The sequence below is a fragment of the Podarcis erhardii genome (genome assembly GCF_964252035.2).
Source record: "Podarcis erhardii genome assembly, chromosome: 4".
NCBI lineage: Eukaryota > Metazoa > Chordata > Lepidosauria > Squamata > Lacertidae > Podarcis > Podarcis erhardii.
Genome location: NC_138508.1, coordinates 29968002 through 29994055, shown reverse-complemented (window position 1 = coordinate 29994055; position 26054 = coordinate 29968002). Strand labels below are relative to the sequence as shown.

General features: G+C 42.0%; 2 protein-coding genes across 4 annotated transcripts in view; one reads left to right on the top strand and one right to left on the bottom strand.

Moving 5' to 3' along the window:
* NBEA (neurobeachin) overlaps positions 1-26054 on the bottom strand; it is a 350651-nt gene that overhangs the window by 123632 nt on the left and 200965 nt on the right. The window lies entirely within an intron of this gene.
* On the top strand, positions 20307-25722 carry MAB21L1 (mab-21 like 1). Its single transcript, XM_081859337.1, has one exon. It carries the CDS (start codon positions 22619-22621, stop codon positions 23696-23698), a length of 1080 nt encoding a protein of 359 aa, XP_081715463.1. The 5' UTR covers positions 20307-22618; the 3' UTR covers positions 23699-25722.

Below are 26054 nucleotides of genomic sequence, written 5' to 3'. Positions count from 1 at the left end.
GCTCTGAATATTTGAATTCATTTAAAGTAACTAGGTGTTCCCTTACTACCTCTTTTCCTATCTTGGGCTGCTGCTACCTCCTTACATCATTTATGTTATCACCAGGTTAGGCACTGCTTTCCTTTTGGGTGAAGACAGAGGCAAAAGTAGGTGTTGAGCAGTTCCACCTTCTCTCTGTCACCCAACAGCATTTCTCCGTGTTCCCCACACAAAGGACCTACCACTTGCTTCTTGTTCTTCTTACTTCGGACATTGCCGAAGAAACCTTTTTATATTATTTTTAACCTCTCTTGTAAGCCTGAGCTCATTCTGAGCTTTAGCCAGACTGACTTTCCCCCTGCAACTGTTTGGGGTTATTATTAAGATAAGACATGCTTGTCCGAATTGGCCCACTCTTAAAGAAGGCAATCACAGTACTTTAATATATTTTTATTTGCTGTTGTTCTTTTGTAATTCTGTTTAACATTGGGGGGGGGGATATGCTTAAAATATGATAAAAGTAAAGATTCCATCAGAGTTAAATTATTGTATAGTCCTTCTCATGGGACTATAAAATGATCTACTTTTAAATAGAGAATAACACAAATGTTAAATATCTCTTTAGTTGCACAAAATATTATAAACTATTATTTAACCTGTAGAATGCAATGGTTAAATATTTAGTGCTTAATGTAATAAATATTCAGTGATTTCATATAATATAGATTTAGGCAATCACATTGCAATACAACCTAGTTCATCTTTTTAAGATTTTCCTGTCCGAGGCAACAGTTTAAGAAAGTAACTTGTCCGCCATATTGCTTGGGCAATGTGAACCAAAATTATTTCTGAGTTCAAACGAAACACAAGAAGAATTCTAATTCTGAGTACGATATCAGAAAGCAAAGCTTTATAACAGTGTGAATAAAGGATAATGACATAAAATATTTCATTCATTTTAATTACTATTATTCTGTGTACTGATTCACCATCTTATGATATTCAAGCCTCAAGTATGAAATTTTTAAAGCCCAGGAACCCTTTAAAACATAACATTTCAAAAAGTAATTCATGGAAAACGCCACTGATTCCCTGCTTAACATGATAATTTGCTTTCAGTCCCCTCTCAGATGACCTGATTTATTGTGCCATAAGCTTCTGTAGGTAATACACTAACTTTTGTCAGTCACCAATGCTACCACACTCAAATTATTTATGCTGCTATAGACTGTTGCTTGTCTCAAATTATAGTTTATGTGGGATTTCTGCCTCCTGATTCAGAGGTTACAATACCTCACCTCTATTATTTATTTACCTTTCTCATTTATAGTTTAATAACATGCACAAGAACTTCCCTCTAAATTAAGCTCTCTCACACACTTATTATTTTATCCTAAATCAGAAGATTCTATGTTGCATAGTAAAGTTGATATTCCACCTCATCTTCTCTGTATTCTTTTACAAAATTGCCTCCCCAGCAAATTTGAGTCTCGTAATTAATTACCCGGGTTCTAAAATTTAAGCTGACTTCTTGAGCCTATGGAAATGGAATGGTGCCAGACACCCTTAGGCATGCCCAAAATATTGTGCCTCATGTAACAGTCTTGCAGCAACTTTCAAGAATCAGACAAGAGACGAATAAATTACTCAGTGAACAAGCTTTGTTCCAGGCTCCATTAGTTGTAATTACACCCCAAATATGCTCAGCACAATGCACACATGTCAGCTGGAAGTGACACACAATAGAGCAGCCAACTTATAAACTCCTTCACGCACAGAAAGGAGTCCATAAAGCAACTGACTTTATGCATTTGGATTCATGTGATAACACCTCCTCCTGCATAAACCACCAGATCACACAGATGGGGCAAATCCAAACATGAAAATGCTTCTTTTGTTTCGGCATTGATATCTATTCAAGCAACAAACTGCGGAAAGCTGTGGACAAAGCACCACAATCTTTGCTCTTTTTACACCCCAGACAGTGTAACTGTTGCATAAAATAATATATCATAACACACCTGCAGCTTGCAAGAGCTTTAAACAACAACAAAAATAATTGCTGAAGTTCTGTTCTAAAAATGGGCTACAAAAAGGGAGCAGATTAGAACACATGAAGCTTGTAAAAACAGTAACATTCGTACATATGCACGTAAGCTTGCTGCTGATTTGACCTTTCCAGTTTTTAAAAATAAAAATCTCTCCTGCCAACAGATCTTCAGAGTCTACTGCAGTTCCATATTTGTTAAGGATGAAGATCGCAGGTCAGTAAAACGTATGCCTGAATAAAATAGTAAGATTCAAACTGAGCTCTGCTCTGTGGATGAGGCCACATTACAAGTGTTTCCACAGAGTTACTCTGGTCAAACTATGGAATTGCAATGTTTTAATCACAAGGCTGACATGTTCTGTTCTAAGCAGCTATTGCTGTTTTCTCCCTTATTGGCTAGGAATTCCTATATTCCTCCAGGGTCAAGCTGGCAAACTAAACAAGATGGGAGGATACCTCTTATAATTTAGTTTCCTCTTTGCTACATGATGCAGCCTAGTCATTAAACCACCCACTTCATAGTGTATTCCTAGCTATGCTCTGGCAACTAATAACATTACTATTGTTTATTTATGAAATGTATACAGTGGTACCTCGGGTTAAGTACTTAATTCGTTCCGGAGGTCCATTCTTAACCTGAAACTGTTCTTAACCTGAAGCACCACTTTAGCTAATGGGGCCTCCTGCTGCCGCCGCACCGCCGGAGCCCGATTTCTGTTTTTATCCTGAAGCAAAGTTCTTAACCTGAAGCACTATTTCTGGGTTAGCGGAGTCTGTAACCTGAAGCGTATGTAACCTGAAGCATATGTAACCCGAGGTACCACTGTATACTGTTTAATATTTAAAAATCTCTTTTTTATTTAAAAATCTCTTTTTTAAAAAGCAGTTTATGTACAATATAATCGGAGGGGTCACTATAAATTCCAATATATACAAATAATAAAAGCTAAATAAGAGCAGAATAAAACTATGTCAAAGAAAGAGCTGAGAATTTCACAAAAAATGGAAATAATCATAATAATTTTGTAGCAAATTTCAAGATACTTCCATTCTCTAATTCACTGGTATATTTTGTGGCATTAATATACCTTTGGCCTATGACTACACTCTTGTTTCTCTCACTGCACACATCCAACACATGGGTTTTCCAGATCACATAATTATGGCTTTTTGTTTCCTCACCATTTACATACTGAGCCTAATTCCACCAAGTCTAGACATGGTTCAGAGCTCTTAAAACCAAGCACATATCACAAATCTATTATGGCTTCCATTTAAGGATTATTTGGTCCACCAGTTTGCCACCCCTAAGCAAGATCAACCAAGGCCCAAACACAGTAATTCCTGTGAAGTAGGAGGAATTTATTATTTCCTCTTTCTCAGTTTTACAGTGATCTGTCACCAATAGTGAAGGTGTAGCCAACTGCAAGGTTTTTGCAAAGTGTGGAGAAAGCCTGCAAGACAAGCTCTTGCAATTCCGTCCTTCTGGCATTGGCCATAGCTGATAGAAATACCTCTCTGTCTGTTGCTCCCTGGCTGTGATCCCTCTAGGGCCAAGTGCACTCCTAGAATGCTCAGCCTGGCAGAACCACTTCTAGGCAGACCATCAGTCTGCAAAGTATTTACTGGAAGGATGTCAAAATCTTTTGAGGCTCCACTGTGGTTTGAGGCAATTATGGGCTTCCTAGGAAAAGGCAGGGGGAGGGTGGTAAACCAGGTAAGACATATAAGACACTTTTCCTACAAAAAACATAGGTAAAGGTCTAGTCGTGCCGACTCTGGGGTTGCGGCGCTCATCCTGCTTTATTGGCTGAGGGAGCCGGTGTACAGCTTCCGGGTCATGTGGCCAGCATGACTAAGCCGCTTCTGGGGAAACAGAGCAGTGCACGGAAACGCCATTTACCTTCCTGCTAGAGTGGTACCTATTTATCTACTTGCACTCTGCCGTGCTTTCAAACTGCTAGGTTGGCAGGAGCAGGGGCTGAGCAACGGGAGCTCACCCCATCGCGGGGATTCGAACCACCAACCTTCTGATCGACAAGTCCTATACCCTTCCATTATTGCTTGAAAAGCACTTTGACTCTCCAGCTATGCTCCAGCCTCACATAACTTAGTTTCAATAAGAATCATTTTCCTTTAACTCTTTTTATGCAAACACTTATGTGTTTATATACTTATAATAGCAGTTGAAGCTACGACAAATGCTCCTGTTCAGGGTTTCAGTCATCTCAACATGCCCCTTTCCAGTATACTTCATCCCACGCTCCTTGCCTAGGAGAGCATTTTACCACCTTTGCCTGATTTACCAACTGTGGCCATTCCTAGACAGAGACGGCTTAGCAACAATGATTCATACACTGGTAATCTCAAGATTGGATTATTGAAATGAGATCAATGTGGAGCTGCCCTCAGGTTTGCTTGAACACTGCAGTTAGCACAAAATGTCGCAGCTAAGTGGGACACCACACCACATGCACATATTACCAATGCTTAAAGAATTGTACTGGCTTCCAAGCCAAGTTTAGGTGACAAAGTTTGAGATAAGGGTATCTGAAAGAATGGCTCTCTGTGTGTAGAACTACCTATCCTCTACACTTATCAGAAGAAGTCTTCTGGGTCAGGCCATATCCTATGGAAATACAGCTTATGACTACTCAGAGACAGGCTGCCTTTGTAACAGCATCCATCTCAGGGAATGATTTCCACCTGGATTTCAAACAGGTACAACAGTATAGATACTTCATTGGCTAGTAAAATATGCCTGTTCACTCTGGTATTGAGGGCCTTTGATACATTTTTATTGTTCCTTAGATATGCCACATGTAACATTTTATTCTCTAATGGTGTTTAATGTGTTTAGTGGATTGACTTAAGTTATTTTATTGTACACTGCCTTGGTAACTTGTGAACAAAAGATAACATAACTGCGGCGGAAAGGAAATAATTGGCTTTAGTAGAAAGATTCGAAGATAATAAGTATAAATATAATTTAAAGTCTAAATTTAAAGGTATATGGTTTTGAAAGTAAAGATAAAGTTAAAGGTAATATTGATAAATTTGAAATAGATTGTTAAGATAAATTATTCTTTTTTTATATAAATATGGGAAGAATTTGCTGAAACAATGATTAAATTGGAATACAAAAAAGGGAGGTATGAGGAAGTCTAAGACACAAGATAATGAAATGAAGTTATTTTGAATCTTGTTTACTTTTCTCTCTTTTTTTCTTTTTTCTTTTGCCTTTTTTCTGTTTTTGTTTGTTTATGCTTTAAATGTTTTTGTATCTTGAAAATCTGAATAAATATTATTTTAAAAACAAAAACAAAAGATAACATAGACACAGTTGTCATGCTTGTAACAAACAAATTGCCTTTCTGCCTCCTGCTCAACTATCAGTCAGCACATTCTGTGGACCATTTTTCAGTTTTTATTAGGTGCCCCCACCCTGCCCTAAAGATCTTTCAAACTTCTCTATAAAACCCTGGTATTTCCCTGACTTCTGTGCAGGGATGCCCTTTTGAATGCGTGAAGATCCATAGTCAAGAGAATGAATTCACTCTAAGATTATGGGATCTTGTTGCAAAATATGCCCATTATTTAAAAATTCACTTCAAAATATGCAAAACAAGTTTGACAAACTTTTCTCATTTGAAAGCTTCTATGATGAACATTGACAAAATGATTACACCAGAAAATATAATCCTAACCTTTTTACTCATACAAGCCCCCTGAGTAAAATGCAGACATATAACACTAGGAAAAAAATCAAAGACCTTGTTAAACTGAGGCATAGAACTTGGAATAAATGGAATCTGGATGAGACTACTGAAAGCTCCCACACAGAATCACAGTATGAACATCCAAGAAAATAAAAATATAATTTTAAAAACATTGCCCTAGTTATATCTGTGAATACAAGTGGTGACGGTGGGACTGGGGGTATGACGCTGCCTGCTACCGGTGGAAGCATAAATATAGCCTTCCAGGTTTCTTCCAGATAGTACAGATAGTCTCTATCCAAGGTCAGTTTAAGAATTCATGCTGGCAAAGTGCCTTTACTGCTTATAGGTACTATCATGTTGATTTCCTGTTCTTGTAGCACAACAGGTACAAGAACTATTTGTGAATTTATTACTGTATTAGCTTAAAAAGGGGGGAAAGCAATAGTTATTGAAAATAACCCGGCTAATAATTTCCTTCTGACACTTGAGTTTAAAAGGTTAAATTACTATCTGAGGAAAGGTAATCTGGCTGCCTCTCACAGCAGCCTGCAAACTCGGCAATCTGCATAGAGAGGAGTATTTGTCATCATTAGCTGAACTGTGACAGCTGGTACCCAGGGTGTCCCAGATTCAAGAAGTGGCAAAGGCACTCTCTTCTTTTAACTTGCCATTAGGTGTAGCATGTTTCATAAGCAACAAGATATTTTGCAATACAGCATGAGACAACAGCCCTGAATACATCTGCATTTTATATGGCATAAAAACACCCTGATGCTGCATAAATAGTATTATTTGCCTTAAGGCTACTAGCTCCAAGCCGAACAACCAATACTTTCCCCAGGAAAAAAAATGGCTTGTATGGAGAACACTTTGGTCATGATTTTTCTTTAAACTATTAAATTCCGGTTTTTAAATGCAGTTTGAACCCAATAATGATCACATGTTAGAGGACATGTAATAAGCTGTGAAGCAAGAAACTCAAATTTATTTTCATGATCCTACTAAATGATAATGCAGCAACTGAAAGCTTTTAAAGAAAAGCTACAGATAACATCACATCAGTGGTGTTATTAGAAACTTAAAGTGTGTTCTTAATGTGTACTTTGCAAACAATGAACTGACTTGCAGTCTTCTATTCAAACTTGGAAATAAACTTCAAAACAGATCAAATTTAGCATACATTTTTTCCAAATGGGTTTAAATGTGTTGGGGGGGGGGAGAGAATGCCCAAGAGATTCCCAAAAAGGCTTTCCCTAGGAAAATCTGGAGTCAGTTGACTAAAAATCTTTCAAAGACTTTTTCTTTTTTCAAAGAGGCATAAAAATAAAGGTTTGTGGGGCTTGAATTTTGTGTGTGTGTGTGTGTGTGTGTGTGTGTGTGTGTATCTCAAACCCTTGACAAGATTTTATTATGCACAGGCTTCTACAGTTTCTTCCCCTAGGTTAATAAACATAATTCATACTACACTTTGCATTATTATGTAAACTACTTTTCACAAATAAACTAATTTTTCTGTTAATGTAAAATCTATGCAAATACATGCAGTCATTTATCAGGAAAGCTGACAAGCATTCCATATTGGAAAAGGAAAATGAAACTGCCTAAAGAATAGAGGCAATTAATTATTTCTGTATTTTCTCTCCGTCTGACTTAAGGCACAAAAGTTATCCATCCAGTTAAAACAGCAAATGAAATAAAGAGTTTCTTTTTTATTATTTAAACACATATGGCTTTTGCCTGCAATACTGATCACCGCAAGGTCTGCAGATGCCCATGGCTAAATTGTACACTGGCAGATGGACACAGGGGAAAACTGTGCTAATGCGGCATGGTGAGCAAAACAAATGAAGAACTGAATTTGGTGGTGGGAGGGAGTCTTTCCCCCCATTGAGATATGCCATTTGCTTATAAAGTGCAAATTAGGTCAATAATATTTTTTGTACAATAAATATTCTACTGCTTATTCCATCAGGAGAAATTTAAGAAATCTTGTGCAACAAAAATTCAAAAGGCTGAGACAGAGATACCAGCGGCAGTGGAGATGGAAGTGTGTTGGCAAAGTAAATTTCCTACACAGTTTTATTCTGACTGCTAAATGCTAATAGCACAAATAATGAACATGTTTAATGAGTACAATGAGGCAACTGTGTCCTACGCGTGTGCTGTTATTTTACCTTGGTAAGAGGCAATCTCTCAAGGTGCAGATGAAAATTGCAAACATTAAGGCACAACCTAGCAAATGTGATATTACTTACATATACTTCCTACTGCCAATGAGAAGTCTTTATTTATTAACTGTTTCGTTTTACAGGGTTATTAAAAAAACATGTAGGGTCTAAGTTAGCCTTTGATATACTTGAGAAATGATTTATAGGAGGGAGAGAGAGAATGTGAGTATGGCAGAATATTTACTGGAAATTGTTCAGTATTATTTTTCTAGCAATAACTTTTCTGCTAATAGGCCTGTAAACATGCACAAAGTTGACTTGAAATTACTCTTTCAATTATAACCGAACGTCTAAAATAAATCACATATCCAGTTTACTGTTTTGTACTGTGCTGAATTTTTAAATGAATTTCTAGAGCACATTACACAAGCAAAATTGCTTCAAAATAATTTAGTGATACCATGCAATATTCTTAAAATACCAGAGTATTTCTACTCTAACTTTATAAACTACATCTGGAAAAGAAATATACAACCATTCCAACCAACGGCAAAAAGCATTACTCAGAACATAATGATTCTGTTAAAAAAATGTTTGCCATTGGTTGAAACGGGTATACATTTCTTTATAGAGGTGACTATGAATAAGCTGTTTCCAGAGTTAAATTGGAAGCACTATCATACATTTTACAGGGAAGATCAAACAAAGGGGATGAAAAATGGTTAAGAAATGAGCAAAGATATCCATTCGGAAGAAGGACCTTTTAATGGAATCTATCACTTGATTGTATCACATTGTCTGAATCAGATTTCACTTTTATAGCTACAGAGTTTGTAACACTGTTCAAACACATTCATGTTACTCATAAAAATGTAAATGGCTTGTTTTATATTTCAAACATCAAACCCTTTTGGAAATCGCATTCCTTTCTTCAATGTACTGAATGCAACCATGAGCCCCATGCACATAGGGCTTTCTAACTGGGGATGTGGAAAAGTGCCCTCTGAAAATTTGATGGTTTTATCAGAACACGTATGGCTTCCCTTGAGATTCATCTGATGTTCTGCCATAGAAATAACTCCTAAACTCACTTCAAATTTTGCTTTGGGACTCCTTTTCTTTTCAGTGGAAGGAATATTATCTACATTCTACACAAGCTTTTCGTCTTGCATGTGCTGAGAATTTCTCTCTTGTTGAAAACAAGAGATTGCTACTAGGCAGACTGGAAATGCATTCAAGAGGAGTGTATCGATATAATACTTAAAATGAAGTTTGATTCCTGAATTTGAAACATATTTATCTTTTTTCTTGTTTTAATATGCAGTATGAATTTACTTCCAGATGAGATACAACATCAAAGATTCCTGTCTTTGTAGATCTGGTTCTCCTTTTTCTACTCCCTCTTTGTTCACAAATAAATCTTCTGTGTATGTAAATAATAATACAACTCTCCAAACGTTACAGTATATGTGGACAATAAAACAATTTCCCAAACAATATAGGATGAAATCTCCATTTTGTACTTTTTCAAACACCAATGGGAGATTATGCATGGATGGCAGGTTATTGTCTCATTTCCCCCCCCTTCCTTTCAGAGAAATGTCATTGCTCTAAATCCTGTTTAAATTTTGTTACATGTTCCTGTGCCTCTCAATACAACTGAGAAGGTTGTAACTCTAAAGAATGTGGTCCAAAACTGATGCAAAGAGGAGTGGAGTTGTGAGCTGGAGAAAGACACTCCCTGTCATCAAGGCTATTTGGGTCCCAAATGATAGCATTAACTCAGGAAGCACCAACAGACTATAAACTTACTCTTTTCAGGAGGAGTGCAGTTCCATTCAAGACAGGTCACCTATTCAATTAGTGGACTTTAGAACTACCCACAATCCATGCCCAAATCTTGTCAGGAGTCTTTCTTAGAAGAAGAGGAGGAGGAGGAGGAGGAGGAGTTTGGATTTGATATCCCGCCTTTCACTCCATTTAAGGAGTCTCAAAGCAGCTAACATTCTCCTTTCCCTTCCTCCCCCACAACAAACACTCTGTGAGGTGAGTGGGGCTGAGAGACTTCAGAGAAGTGTGACTAGCCCAAGGTCACCCAGCAGCTGCATGTGGAGGAGCGGGGAAGCGAACCCGGTTCCCCAGATTACGAGACTACCGCTCTTAACCACTACACCACACGTCCTCAACCACCAGTCCAGCACGTGAACAGTCTCTCCTGATTCAGATGGAACGGAGACACAGAGTGGTCCACACACTGATGATAACACACTACAAATTCCCAGATAACCTTCATCAGGGACTGAATGGAACCTTGTGGGGCCCACAACATAACTGTCAAAGAGCCAAGCAGAAATCACCCAATGCTACTTTGTGGTATTGATCCTGCATTTAGGAACAAAACCACTGTAACAGAGTGGCCTCAAATGTCAATCCCTAGCACTGATACAGAAGACTGCCACAGCCAATGGCATCAAAATCTGCTGTGAGAGCAATAAAAGTAATCTATGCGGGTGACCAAGGCTCTGTCAATGCCAAAACAAGGCCTGAAACCATATGGAAATAAGCCTCAAAACAATTTCCTTCAGGGACACCTGAAGTGGACTGGAAACAACCTATCCAAAAAAGAGGGCCTTTCTGACCAGGTGGTAGTTGTCTAATACTTCAGTGATGTCCTCTTCAAGATACGCACACACATGTACAAATATTCCTCAATCACATTCCCTTCAGTTGCATTTTTATATAAAACCTAAAAAAGGTAAAATTTTAGCATTTTTCTTGGATGAGGAAGATTCCTCATCCTCTCTGATGATTTCAAGTGGTTTCGTCAGCACCTCAGCTTTATACTTTTAAAACTAGAGGGTAAAAAAGCACTATATCAATCAGGGGGCTTTGGCAAAAGCCTATTTGACAACCCAAGAAGATCACGTCTACTGGATGTGTTCTGTGTAAATGAGCAGCTACTCTTACCCCAAAAGAAAAAGAAAAAAATCCCTTTTAAGGTTATGTGTCTGCACCAAATTGTTTATTTCTGGGACAAGTAGGGTCTCTCACATTTGTCTCTCTTTGCCCTGATAAAGTCCTGTGCTATTAGTTTTCATGGCACAGCATAAAGAAACGAACTGCATATCTTTCCTACCAACAGATGAGGCATGGAGATGCATGTGAAGATGGACTTCACCCTATAGAGAAGAACAGTGGGGGAGAACTGCATTAAGTAGAAAAGCTGGAAAAACCTTTCGCTGCTGCTGGTGTGTGTGCGTGGTTGTGTGTACATGTACTCCAGCCTGCTGTTTGACAGGCATCATGAGACAACATACAGATAAAATGAGTGCTTCCTTTAAAAAGTACCCACTAACCCCCTCCCTCCAAAATCAATCCTAATTAAGGCTAGTACAGTGATGAGGTACAGACTGCACAAGCTGTTTTCAGTACATCTCTCAAGAAAAGCAGCTGGTGTAGAAGAACTTAAAACGTTAGTGAGACAAACCCCCCTTTGTAACAAGCACATTGACTGTTCCTCAACAAGATTGGTTATATGTACCATTCTAGCTTTCATAATGCATTCTGTGCTTGCCTGGAAAAGGGGTTAGGCGGATAAGTCTGTAGTTTTCTTGTTTTTAAAATAAAATAAAATAAAAATAATATCTTGACCACTTTCAAGTCTTTTAACGAGAAGCCAGATTTGCATACACATGTAAGTTCAGGTATTTCACATCCAAGTTTTTTCGAGAATGTATGGGTAAATGTTATTCAGCTTTTAATTTTGTTAGTTAGCTTTAAGTGCAACCTCTATTTGACGTGGTTCTTCTGATGTACTACTAGAATAAAAGATGCAGCAAGGGGTTTCCCTTTGACATCTTCCGTAGTAAATTTGTAAGATTTATCTACACTTAAATATTTGGAGAGAAAGAAAAAGGCACAAAGAAGAACTATAAGGAAGATCATGAAATAAGCTGTATGTGATTGAAAATGAAAAGTGAAAGCGGGCGGTGAGGCCTATGAAAATGTATCCCACAATAAACCTGTTAGTCTTCAAGGTGCCTGGGGACACTCTGTTGTTTTGCTGCAATAGGGCAACACAGCTACTGCTGAAAGTTACAGACCACAGAGACACTGAGAGTGAGTTTTACCAGCACAAAGCAAGCAGCAGAAAGCAGCAAAGAAAGAACTGCAAATGGAGACAGGATGCATGGCTGTCCACCAGTTATATAGCAATGACATTTAGGAATGGATACCATATTTTATAGAGTGTTGAAGAGCACGGCTCAAAAAGGAAGAAGCAGCAAATCCTAGGTGCTAGCTTCAGCTTTTTGCAAGCCAACAGCAGTTATTTACCTTCTACCCTAAGCCAATATTTCAGATTTTTATTTTATGATGCCCAGGTAAGCAGTTGCCTCCAGTCCTCTTGACACACTGAAGTACAATGGGGACAGTTGCTTCATCCAGTCAGTAAAAGAAGAAAGGCAGGAAAATGACATTCCATCAGGACTAACCCTACCACTAGGCAGAAAAGTGTGGATGCCATGGAGTGGGTTGGGGACAGATGTAGCAAGGTGTTGGCTGACAGAGCTTTGCCTGTCCTGCAACCCCTAAGCAGATTTTCCTCAAATTTCATGTTGTTTTGATTTTATTACGGTAGTTGTTGGTCTTAATACTGTGTTGCTTTTATGTTCACCGCCCAATAGACTTCTGAATAAAGGTGTGGTTCAGACATTTTCTGAACTGCCTTGGGATGCAGTGGAAGACATTGGCAGATGGACAATGTTGAGGTTAAGATTCAGTTGTCAGTGCAGCTGCAAATTGTGGAACACAGGTTGGGGGAGCACCATCTTGTGCTTTGTCTCAGGCAGCTCAGTGACTTGGGCCACCCTGAATTCCACATTTTTAATCACAGCTTAATCTGCTTTAAAGTGTAGTTTGGGGAAAAACTTGCATGAGTGTTGACTTTTTGGATAATCTGTCATGGCTTCATCCGGAATTAGAATATTTAAAGAATGTGTTCCAGAGGAGATGCATTTCATATCACTCATCAAAATAATTTCTCCAGCAGTCATTAATGGGGACATTTAGAGACATTCCTCACACTGGCAAAGGAAGCATTACTGAAAGCACTGCTGCCCTGTATATTTTAAAACAGTCATTAGGGTTGCTATTGCATACTCACTTATCTGGGAGTATGTCTCACTGAACTCATGGGGATTACTTCTGAGTAAATGCATGTAAAATTATACAGTGGTACCTCGAGTTAAGTACTTAATTCGTTCCGGAGGTCCGTACTTAACCTGAAACTGTTCTTAACCTGAAGCACCATGTTAGCTAATGGGGCCTCCTGCAGCTGCCACGCCGCCAGAGCACGATTTCTGTTCTCATCCTGAAGCAAAGTTCTTAACCTGAAGCACTATTTCTGGGTTAGCGGAGTCTGTAACCCGAAGCGTATGTAACCCGAGGTACCACTGTATCACAGTTAGAGAGTTATAACCATTGAAGCTCAGCAAGACTCATTTCCAAGTAAAGATGCACAAGATCATTTATTTTGGAGAATCATAGGACAGTGGAAATTCTGCTTTAAGTGCTCCCGCCTCCCACAAAGAGTAGATAGTCCAATACTGAGACTTTGCATATTAGAGAGAGAGAGAGAGAGAGAGAGAGAGAGGTTTACTATGGGGCTGCAGTTTATATTGTTGCTGTGTCTCGAGAGTCAACGGAGTGCACCTCCAGGAGTGAAGTCAAACCGCTGTGTTAGCAGCACCGAAGTGACCTCCCTGGGGAGCAAACCTGGGCAGTGTGCACGGAGGTCCTGGGCTGCCCAGACAACAAAACACCCCTCTAGGCCTTGCTGATGTGGTCCAAAGGAAAGCAGAGCAATACCTTTTGCACCAGCTTAGCTGCAGGAGTTGCTGGAAGGAGGCACACAAAGCACCATCCAACTATCTTAGGTACAAGTACCCCACTCTAGATTTGTGTAGGGTTTACTCCTTAGCCCTTTCTTCTCCTGAATATATCCCCCAAAGCAGTACAGGTTTAGAACTAGAGTTTTCCTTCTCTTAGATGGGCTATCTTCCAAGGTGGACAAGCCCTATCTGGACCTCACTTCCCTCAACAGAATGTGCATAAACTGTCTTATTGGACCCACTACTGGTCTCATCTGTTCAGTCAGCTGGAGCCTGTCTTCACATGCAGGGAAAGTCCCTAACTCACCGAGGGGTTGAGACCCCTCGGCTACCCTCACCTAGTTTAACCAGCCAGTTGGAAGTCACTCCTGGGGTGTGGCTGCTGTCACATGCTGAGAGCTTCTAGGAGCCATAGGTGAGAGCTGAGTGCAGCATGGGGACCAAAGATGGACAAACTATGCTAGAAGGATCACGACGGGTACTACCCCTCCCCTAACACCCCACAAACCCCAGTTAAGACTGGTGCTTGCTACTTATTTTAACTGGACTTTTTTGTTCAGATCTGCCATTTTTGGTTTCTATATTGTGTTGCTTTAATATTATTCTAAGCTACTTCAAGTGGACTGTAACTCAAAAGGTATGACACAAATGATTTTTAAAATACATTTGTTAGTCTACCATTAGACTTCAAATCTGAAAAATTGATTTGCAAAATAGTTTCCAAATTTCAACTAAAGAATTATTAGATCATGGTATATAGAAGTCACTAAAATAAAGCTGCTGTGTTACTATTGTTATTGGCCTTTTTTTGGCATAAGAGTGTGTTACTATTCATTCCTGCCAACTCTATGGTTCCACCATGCAGTATGGTCCATACACAGCTGTGTTGCCATGACATTTCCCCTTTCTAATGCCAGTTCAACCAAAACCTCTCCATCTAAAAACGTATCAAATACCATAATGTCCATAAGTCATACAATGGCCTGTGCTGTTGCAACTACTGAGAAAAGATGCAACAATGCCCAATTTGAAAAAAACTAGTGCCACAGGCTAACAATGGCTGAGCATATATGGTTGATACATCTTCATCAGTTGCAGCAGTAACAAGGATTTTCTACCAGCCTCTGGACCTTGGCTTAATTGAATCCAGATATTTCTTTGGTTTCTCAGGATAAGTGGCTTCTTGTTAATGGCTATAAGGAGTAGGAGTATAATATGGAGGTGACTGGTGGTGGAGTGCTTTTGAATTTGCCTTGAACTATCCACTAAATTCATGACACTTCTAAAAATCAGGTGTACAGCAATTTGTTGCCTTGCAGATTCTCAGTACCTAGGAATTTCACAGCTTAAATCAATGTATCTTTTAAAGTTCAAAATCACAGCATAAAAGTTTGAAAATACTGTGTTGCAAAATCCGGTTCTAACTGCAGACTTTTAATTCCAGAAACACAGATGCTGTGTGACTCTAGGCACTACTTCCAGAAACACTGGTTTCAGCCCAGTGTAATGCATGCCTAACAGTGGCCTATTAAAACTCATGCTCAGCTTCATACCTACAATGATTCATTTACAACTTCTGCCTCCGAATACTTGTGGCAGATTCCATGTGACTAAAAGAAAAGCTATGTATTTTTCTCACACTGGTTTCTACCTAGTATCATGCATAACAGTGGCCTTAGATATGAAAAATAGATCTCAAAACAGCCCTTACTTGGGAGGTGAATTAAACTAAAATCAGTAGGACGCTTCCGAGTAAATGTCCTTAAGGTGAGGTAAAAATCCATTTAAGCACAAGTACGTCACAATAATTAAGGCAGCTTGTGTGCATCGTGCTAACCATCCGAATAGTAACATCTGATAGTATATGAATGTGTTTTAATCTTTTGTACATTTTTACTTATGTCTGCTTCTAGAAATTCAGTTCCCTCTTACAAACGATGCCTTTCTGGTCATCCTGTTCACTCTGTTAAACAATACATTTTAGAAATCTTGTTTATAGGAAAGATTACTTTAAGCTTTCAAAGCTGTTTATCCAACACATGCTGCTTCATTTTCAAGGTCAGTATTGAATATTTTAGTCACTTAATCACATACAACATGAAACAGTAATGAAAGTTCTGTTGGTTGACCCACTGCAGATGCAGTAGATTAAAGGGAGCTAATCCCCTCTGATTCCATGGACCATTCTGGGTTCAGGAAAAAAGAGCATTCCCAAAGTAGGATTCTTAAAATGTCACTGTTGGACTGCTTTAACTGAAATCTGGCATGCTGAGAATGTCTGCTTTTGATGCAGTTGATAAATAAATAAACCAAACACGGCAGTGCATTTCCCCATATTATCCTGCCTGCTATTTACTTGCCAGCACTATACAACCTGTTGTTGCAAAGAAGAAAGTGTGTTTGTCTTAAACATTCTTCTAACAACACTGAATGGTTTATTTAAAACATAAAAGAGAGATCTTAGTGGTTGTTCTCAAGTGTCCAGAAGAACAGAATGTAGTATAAATACCATTTTGGAAATTTACGGAGATACTTTGGCTTATTTTTGGCACAGCGCCATAACTAATCTGTGAGAAACATTATTTGGATATTACCCACTATGCCTGAGCTCTGTAAGTGACATAAGACTCTGTGTGATACACAATACTCATATGCGATTTTTGCTTGTACTGTTTTAATTCTTGCTTCCCAAGAATCATAGCACTAAATTATATATATGGGGAAAGCAGTTAGGATAGTGCTTTGGCAGAGGAGGGGGAATGAAAAAACTGCATTTCAAAGAGACAGGAGAAGAGGCTTGAGCAGCCCATGGCAGCTATCAAACACAGATTATAAAATTCCTACATGCTGTGATGGATTATCTGGAACATGGGAAACAGGAAAACAGACAACAACCATCCCTAAACTTCATTACAATACTGGGTTTGGGGTCCAATTTGTGGGGGCACTTCTCAGTCAGAATGCAAAGGAGGCAGGCAGAGAATTAGAAACCTGTATCAACTTAACCGCAAACAGAGTCACTGTGGAAATAACCCTGTTCACCTTTTTCCCCAAAAGCCGAATGACACTGCTGAAATATTTGTAATACATTTGCAATGTTTTGGAGAAAGGAAGTAATGGGGGGAGGGAAAAGAGCAGAGAACATAATTCTTTCTAGACCAGCCGTGGAACACTCCCATCAGCCTCAGCCAACATGGCCAATGGAATGATGGGAGCTGTAGTTCAGCAAAATCTGGAACAGAGAATATATGTATAAAAAAGCTCTGGGACTGTAACTGTGTCAAGTACTAATGGTATGGCCACAGTCGTAATTTTTGCATGAGTCGTACCCTGTGAAATTTCTCTCTAAGCAACTGTAAATAAATAAACTTATGCACAAGTCCTTTGTAATATAATAATGCATTCTATCTGCAGATAAAGTATTTAATAATTATAAACATCAAAAAAGCATTATAGACATTACTCTGATTACCCTTTTAATAGTATGTTTCCCCACTCTTAGTTTGAAAGAGACATAACAAAAGAAATACAAAAACTCAAAGTCACCATAAATTAAACTGGAAGAAAATACACCTTTATTTTTTTCCCAGTGACAATAAAAGTGAATCTGCTACAAAGATGTATGCTTCATTTCTCTAGTGGAAAAAAGAAATTTATTTTGGCTTGCAGGATGATGTGTAATGAAATGGGTGGGGGTGGAGAACTGTTAGAATATCAGATACATTAAATGAGCCTTCAAACCCACTCCAACAACAGGGATAAATAATTCAATAAAACCCACTTCATATTCTGTTTCCCTAGTGCAATACACAGATATTAAAAAACAAGACTTTAAACTTATGAACAGTGGTGTGAAGAATCACAACTACACAAAGAGAATTCAATGTGGCATAAATAGAAGAGCTTGTGCATTCAAAGCAACCAACATGTTTTCTCTAGCTGGAAAGCCAATATTCGTAAAATTAAAAATGAAGTTGCTAATTAATAAATTATGTTTGCTGAACACAAAATCAGTCTAGGCACACTTCTTTTCCAACTGAGATAAGACTTTGTGAATAATACTGCAACAATATTGCACAAAATATTTAATGTGAAAGTATGGGGGCCGGAGTTCCCAGCAGAGTCTGTAAAAGTGAGCAAGACTGTGCAACAGGAACAACAACAGCAGAATTTGAAGAAAGTCACTCCTCAGACTTTCCTACACCTTTAATTCCTTACACAATTATCAATCCTAATTTCCACTTGGTTATTTTCATCTTGCTCTGCTGATAGAAGTCCTTATCGCTAAGACCAAACTTGATTCAGTTGATAGGTGGATGTAATGAAAACAGAAAACTGACTATTTTAAATATAGGAGCATATGTAAAGTGTGCTAACCACCTTCAAACAAGCATCTTAATTTATATTTGTTCATCTAATGTGAGACTTCTGTATGACTATGAAGTGTAAAAGTCTTTGTTAACATTCAGTCCAATTCATCACAAAGAGAAGCACAGGGATTCATTCAGTTTAGTTGCATTTGGCTTCAGTGCAATTAAAATTGGCATAAATCCTGGAAGGACTAAAATTTTAAAATAAAATTAAAGTTCACATTGAATTTTGTATCTAGGCTAGTTTTAAACACCCTTACTACAAGTGGATGTGAAAAACTTCCAAACACCTTTAAAAAAAATGCCTTACAAAATGTTTGAAAATTGGAATTAATTTTAATCTAGTATGGTAAATTCTATAACATCATTGTTATGTTACACAACTTTTCTCAGTGCCTACGTTTTTTTGTATGCAACAACAAATTCAATATTTTTAATATAATAATAATATAATCCCTAAATGTTATCCTTCTATATTTATTAGATTAAGTTTACAGTTCAAATAAATCAAAATATCTGGACCAACTGCATCAGTTACTGAATTAATTTTAAAGAATCAAAACTTTTAACACTATGTGAAAAGCAGCTTGATATATAAATTTATAAAGGAATATTTATTCTAGTGAAACTGGAGTTCAATCATTGCCTACAACAGAACCTACTCTCCCAAGTACACAAGCTTTCAGTTTTAATCTCCAATTCCATACATAGTTACCAAGTAGTAAGTTCCACTGAATTAATTATATTTTACATACAAAGTAGACATGCACCGATCACAATATGAGGTGTAGCAACATGTTGCTAATGCAGGCTTATAAATTGCTGTAATTATTTTATATTTAATGACAATATTCTGCAAGAAACATTAACAACTTTGTGGTGTAACAGATAATTCAACCCATTTATAGCTCAATCCTAACCAATGTAAGGAATCAAAGGGAGTTGATTCTAACCTTCACCTTATCATTATGGAAACAAGCTAAATATAAGTCTAAAGACTTCACTGTGTGTGTCATCTCAGCAGCTAGAAGAGCATAGAGGAACCACTTCAGGAGAGTGCTTTGTTGTGAAGATTTTCAGTTATCACAGAGGAGTTTTGTTGCACCTCCACTGAGAACCGAATTTCAATTTATTACTATGTGTTTTCCCCTGTACTAAGCGGTTCAGTAGATCACTGCACAGTTCCAGCTAAATTTCTGTATTTGGACAACACAGCCTGTTCGCTACTAATACAGTACTGTTAAAAAGAAGTGCAGGGACTGTGCTCCGGGGCCGGGCTCCCGGTTCAGAGGAGCAAAGTCGAGATGCTTGTCAGACTCTCCTTGCGCAGGACTCTGGTCCCTTCTCCCACCGACCCCAAACACCCTCGGAATGAAGGAGATAAAATGTGAGAGCGCCACGCTAGTGCCTTTCCCCTTCGCAAGCTCAAGCCTTAGCCTCTTAGAGGCGAGAGGGCGAAGGGAAATAGCAGGACGGGATGCAGACGGGTCTCTTCTCTGCAGGAAAGAGATTTGCTTGCGCAGCGTCTCTCCTGGCGCCCCTCCACCTGTTGTTGGGCTGCTCGACCCCAACCTATCCGCTCGCCCACGATCCTTCCCTGCCCCACGCACATTTCTGAAGCTAAGCTCAGGCAAGGCCACGCTGGTGAGCTGCTGTCTGGAAGCGTCTCGACGCCGTTTGCAATCCCTGCCCAGACAGAAAACGGCCGCGCAGAAAATGCGCGCCCCGCCAGATCCTCATCCTTGTCCACAGGAGGATGCGCTACCGCTGCCTCCCCGCGCCCTGGGCGGCGGCTCCAGTTTCTCCTCCTTTCGCCTCTATCTAATTCAACGATCTAACACGCCCGGAGAAGTGCACAGTGAAGGCAACCCAAACAGATCGCTAGACGCAAAGGTGATCTGAAGGGCCAAGCAGCCACAATAGGATCCTAAAGGGACCAGGTTGCTGCAATGCCCAACACGCGACTTGTCGATGGACTTGCTTGGAAGCAAATGCCTTTAGGGCCGGGCGATAAGGAAGTTCACCATTATCTAGAAGTCGGTCTAATCAATGCAACGAAATAATAATAATAATAATAATAATAATAATAATAATAATAATAATAATAATTCACACCCGAGGAACGAATTCTGCAAGAGTGCAGGAGGATAAGGTTGCAATCCTATTCCGTTCCTTGGCAGTAAACCCGACTGAACTCAGTTGGCCTTACTTCTAAGTAGACATGCATTAGATTTAAGGGAGCAAGTGATAAACAAAGGGGCTTAAATTCAGGGCAAATCAAACGCGCCTGATTTCTACTGAAATCCATGGGGTTTAGGCACCAGCCTAAGGCTCTAAAATTCTATATTAATTTACTTGAGAGTATGTCCCATTAAACTCAGTGGGACTTAATTACGAGTAGACGTATATAGGCTTGAGCAGCAATTTTTTTTAAAACACCCATCAGTCTAGTTTTACGCTTATTAATTGATTTTAATGGATATTTCTGAGCAACATCTTTAGGATGCAGGCTTAAATCCCATTGATTTCGAATTAACTAAAGCGCGCTTAACTTTCCCTAGACAGCACCCAATTAATTTTAACATTAAGATGCTCATAGATGCTTTTGGAAGCCGTTCAAGGGAGAGGGGAAGGTGGAGCTGCTCCAGGGCTCCCCTCCCAGTTCCGAACTGTGTTGCTTCTTGGAACAAGAGAGCAGGCGGCAAACCAGAAGGTTTGGCCGGCTATGCGCAACCAACAGCCCTGCTTGGAGGCGCTGGAGGGGATAGTGGCTCATAACTAGAGCTGCCCTAAACCTGGACTGTCCAAATGGGACAGAAAAGCTGCCTGCCAGCTTGACCGCGATTTCTCCCGCTCCTCCTCTGTCCCGCGTTCCCATTACAATCCACCCAGACTGCAAATACAGTCCACACGGGGGTGAGGTGGGGTGCAGAAACCTGCCCACTTCAGTTGTGGGTTGCCATTTACTTTGCCACAGTGTTGCTGCTAATGACAGCGGAGGCGGCTGGGCACCTTTGCGACACGTGCGGTACACAAAGGCGGCAACAAGGCAACTAACTCATTGCTCGCCAGGGCTGCGCGTCTTCGGAAACTCAATCCGGAAAACTGTCAAGCCCGCCAGCGACTGGTCGCTTCCTTCAGCTGCTACCAATCTAAACAGCCAGGTAAAAAACGCGCCTCCATTTGCATCCAATCGATTGAGACCCGTCAGCTCGCCTTTTGTGCTATTTAATTGGGGAGGAAGAAGAAAGAGGAGGAGGGTGCTGCTCCTGGTACATATTTCCCCTCTATCGTACAACCGATGACTTTCTAACACTAGGATAGCCGGGTTGACAAGCGGAGAACTTCCCAGCTGTTTCCAACGTCTATCAGGCAGCACCAGTTGAAGCCAAGTTTTCGCATGTGATGTCTCCGCTTCCTTTTCCCCGGAGCGAAGCGCCTCTCCAGTTCGCCGGGAGAAGGGTGCCGGGTTCCTGGCACCTGCGGTCCCCTTTGCGCCACGAGCAGGCTCCGGAGGACGCCTGGCGAGAAGAGTGGCAAGCAGTCCTTTCCCCAACAGCCGTAGCCGCCTTCCGCCTCCTCGCCTGCCCAATGGGTCGCTGGCCTGGCTGGTCCCTTTCTGCCACCAGCCCCCTACCTTGAGTTTGTGCGTTTCTCTGTCTCCCCGAGAGGGATTAATTAACCAGGCTGGAGCTGGAAGAGGCTGCCGTGACGAGCCCAGTGGCGATTGGCCGCCCGCCTGCCTGGCCCTGCCTTTATAATTTCCACGCGAGTGCATCTGGGCTCTTATACAAACCAACAGCCAGCTTCTCCTGACATAAACACACACTCAGAGACAGGGAGACACACACACACACACACAGAGGGGGAGAGAGAGAAAGAGAAACACCCAGAAATCCGCCCCCCCCCCCATCTGACTACCAACATTGCGCTTCAGACACACACACACGCTCACACCCCGTGGTGACTCCAGGAGAAAAATAAATGCCTGCTCCGATGTGTTATTATTTTGACTGGTGGGAGCCTGGCTGCAACTGGGCGCAAACTTTGCTTCCCTTTTTTTAACTGCAGCTCTTCCATGCTTTCCTCTGCTCCCTGAAGGATCGTTTCCAACAAAGAACCCAGGGGTTTGTGTGCCTGTGCGTGTTTGGGAAAGACTCGGAGATCTGTCCGGGGCAGAAGGGTCCATCTTCAGCCTGCAAGGAGAGAGAAAGACAGCCTGCGAGCGAGCCTCGGAGCTGAGGAGGAGCCGAGCAGCAAAAAGAGCAGCGGCGGCGGCGGCGGCGGCGAGAGCAGCGCCTTTGGGCGGCCTGGGGCTCCGCTTCCCCGCGCCGGGCGTCCGGATTCCCGTCTGAAGTTGGCTCCCGCCTTAGCAGCCGCATTGGATCCCAGCGCCTACTGCGAGACTCCGGTCTACAACCCGGATCTCTGTCCCAACATGATCGCGGCGCAGGCCAAGCTGGTGTACCACCTCAACAAATACTACAACGAGAAGTGCCAGGCGCGCAAGGCGGCCATCGCCAAGACCATCCGCGAGGTGTGCAAGGTGGTGTCGGACGTGCTGAAGGAGGTGGAGGTGCAGGAGCCGCGCTTCATCAGCTCCCTCAACGAGATGGACAACCGCTACGAGGGCCTGGAGGTCATCTCGCCCACCGAGTTCGAGGTGGTGCTCTACCTCAACCAGATGGGCGTCTTCAACTTCGTCGACGACGGCTCGCTGCCCGGCTGCGCCGTGCTCAAGCTGAGCGACGGGCGCAAGCGGAGCATGTCGCTCTGGGTGGAGTTCATCACGGCCTCGGGCTACCTGTCGGCGCGCAAGATCCGCTCGCGCTTCCAGACGCTGGTGGCGCAGGCCGTGGACAAGTGCAGCTACCGCGACGTGGTGAAGATGGTGGCGGACACCAGCGAGGTCAAGCTGCGCATCCGCGACCGCTACGTGGTGCAGATCACGCCCGCCTTCAAGTGCACGGGCATCTGGCCGCGCAGCGCGGCGCACTGGCCGCTGCCGCACATCCCCTGGCCGGGGCCCAACCGCGTGGCCGAGGTGAAGGCCGAGGGCTTCAACCTGCTCTCCAAGGAGTGCCACTCGCTGGCCGGCAAGCAGAGCTCGGCCGAGAGCGACGCCTGGGTGCTGCAGTTCGCCGAGGCCGAGAACCGGCTGCAGATGGGCGGCTGCCGCAAGAAATGCCTCTCCATCCTCAAGACGCTGCGCGATCGCCACCTCGAGCTGCCCGGCCAGCCGCTCAACAACTACCACATGAAGACTCTGGTGTCGTACGAGTGCGAGAAGCATCCCCGCGAGTCGGACTGGGACGAGTCGTGCCTGGGCGACCGGCTCAACGGCATCTTGCTGCAGCTCATCTCGTGCCTGCAGTGCAGGCGCTGCCCGCACTACTTCTTGCCCAACTTAGACCTCTTCCAGGGCAAGCCGCACTCGGCCCTCGAAAACGCGGCCAAACAAACGTGGCGGCTGGCCAGGGAGATCCTCACCAACCCCAAAAGTCTGGAGAAACTTTAGAGGGCCAGCCAGCGGCGGCCCGACGCTATTCTTCTCTCCCCCGCGAAAAGAAAAGAAAAAACTGCCTTTCTCTTCGGAGGATTCTGCTGGGTTTTACGGGGCAAACGTCGCCCTGCGTTCGGGGAAGAGGCTGCCCGCCTGCGCGCACACGCACACCAAGCCAACTGCAAGTATTATGACTCTTGCCGGTATCCCGGTTTTAAAAGCCTGCCCGGAAAACAAAACGAAACGAAACCGTGTATGGTTATCACCAGGGGAAATGCAATATTGGCTGCCGTTTTGAGCCTGATTGTGACCACTCCGCCTAGAAACCAGACCAATGGATTATAAGGAGGCCGGGATTTTTGTGCGAGTAAGAGAGAATCTGAAGATGCCACCCAAATAACCACAACCGTTAGATAGGAAAAGAAACAAAACAAACCACAACTGTCCCAACTCTTCCCCTGTACATTTTTTTAAAAAAATTTGTATGGAATATTGTGATCTCACATTGTCTTTGAAATTGTGGGTGTTAGTGTTTTGTGATTTGGTGAAAAGAAGTTAAATTGCCATTTTGGATACTTCAGGACATTTTCTGCTCAAGAAGATACCGCTTAAAAAAAAGGTAGATTTTATCATGGTACTTTCGTTACTTGTCTTTTGAAGTGTCTAAGCTAAAAAAAAGTTTACATTTTTTTTGTTTCAAATATATTGCTTGTTCTATTTCTACCATTCCATAAATATACTTGAAATGTTATTTAAATATATTCAGAAGAAATTTGGATTTTGCTTATATAATTGTGAATATTGGAATTATATATTGGAAAAATGCACTTGAAATACACTGGATAATTACTTTTTGTGATTTAAATTTCTGTTGCTGATTTTATTTAATTACAAGCTAATAAATAAAAGTAAAATAAATATGCTTAAGAGTTTCAGTGCTGGATTCCATCTGGGTTTGTGCAAGCCCTCAGTCTGCTACATTCTCTCTTTTTGGGGGGCGGGGAGGGGCGGTGTAAAGCGGGTCTGAAGCCCTTGACGGCCTGTTAAAAGTAGCATAATTTAAAATGAAGATAAAAATCGGTGTAGCCTACCCTAAAAAAATGGGGTCCTGAAGGCCATCGACATCGGTCACACTCTGGTGTGTGGCAATTAAGCGAGTAACATTTTTACAACCCTCAGGAAATAAATCTACTTCTCAAAAGATTTAGTGGGCCAGGCTAACGCGGCTGTCCGGTTTTGAACCAAGCTGAAGGCACGCATTACCCAAGTGAGCCTAGTTTGTAACAAAATTAACAGCACTTGGAGAGAAGGGAGGGGGAAACTGCAACGTTCAGAGATTTGCGGGGGTCAAGCCAACAATCGGCAGGTAAAGAATGTTGCTACCTTTGCCCTAAACATCACCAGCCTGGCCATAAAGCCGCCGCCAGTTGTGTTTGGGGAAAGCGAGCGCCGGCCTCTCCGGAGGCCCCGCCGGAGCAAAGGAGCCGCCTCCGCCAGAAGCCCCGTCCTGCCCTTGCAGAGAGCGCAGCAGGCAGTTCCTTCCGGATGCAAACCGTGATTCAGCCAAAGGGCAAATATGCCGGCAAGCATTGAGGGGGTGCAACAATGTGCTCAAGATCTGCCCAGGTGATACTGTTTCAAACTTCAGCTGCGCTCTGCCCGCGCTTGGATGCGCTGCAGCAAAACCGTTAGACTCGCCATGTTACCCAACTCCATGTTTTGTTTTGTTTTGCTTTGCTTTGCTTTGCTTTGCTTGCGTGTGTGTTTTAAAATCCGGAAGACACTTTTAATTCTTCCTGTCAAGGTTAGCAGGCGGGCAACAGACGGATGGCCTCGACATTGAGGCCACAATAGTGTGTATTTACACAAGGCTACGAAAGTGAAATTAAAATAACAATATCACTATAGATCCGGAGAGATGGAAAACGACATGGACGTAAACTTTTGAATTCTGTAACAAGGCAAATCTCCGCTCTATCTCCTTGCTCTAGGGGTCTTCGGGAGAGATTCTGTCTTTGCGCACCCCAACCTTGCTAGTTCCTACAGGCCCGGGCTGTGCAATTGCTGCTCCGCGCGCCCCTGCAAGGCGCACCCGCGCAGAAGCGGAAGCTCCAGTCCCTGGGGACTGCGTCGAAGGCAGACGGAGAGGGAGCGCGTCTCCTTGTCTGCCGCGGGTGCCCGAGGAAAGAGGCTGGAGTGCGGGCCCGCCATTACCTCGAGGGATTTCCGAGCAATTGGCTTAACTGCTAAATCTGCCCACGTTCATACAAAGGCCTTCGGGGAGAAGTGCGGGGGGGGGGGGGGAGAGAGAGATTTGTTAAAAAGCGAGCGCGGGAGTAAGAGCGGATTTTACATCATTAACGCGCCGCGC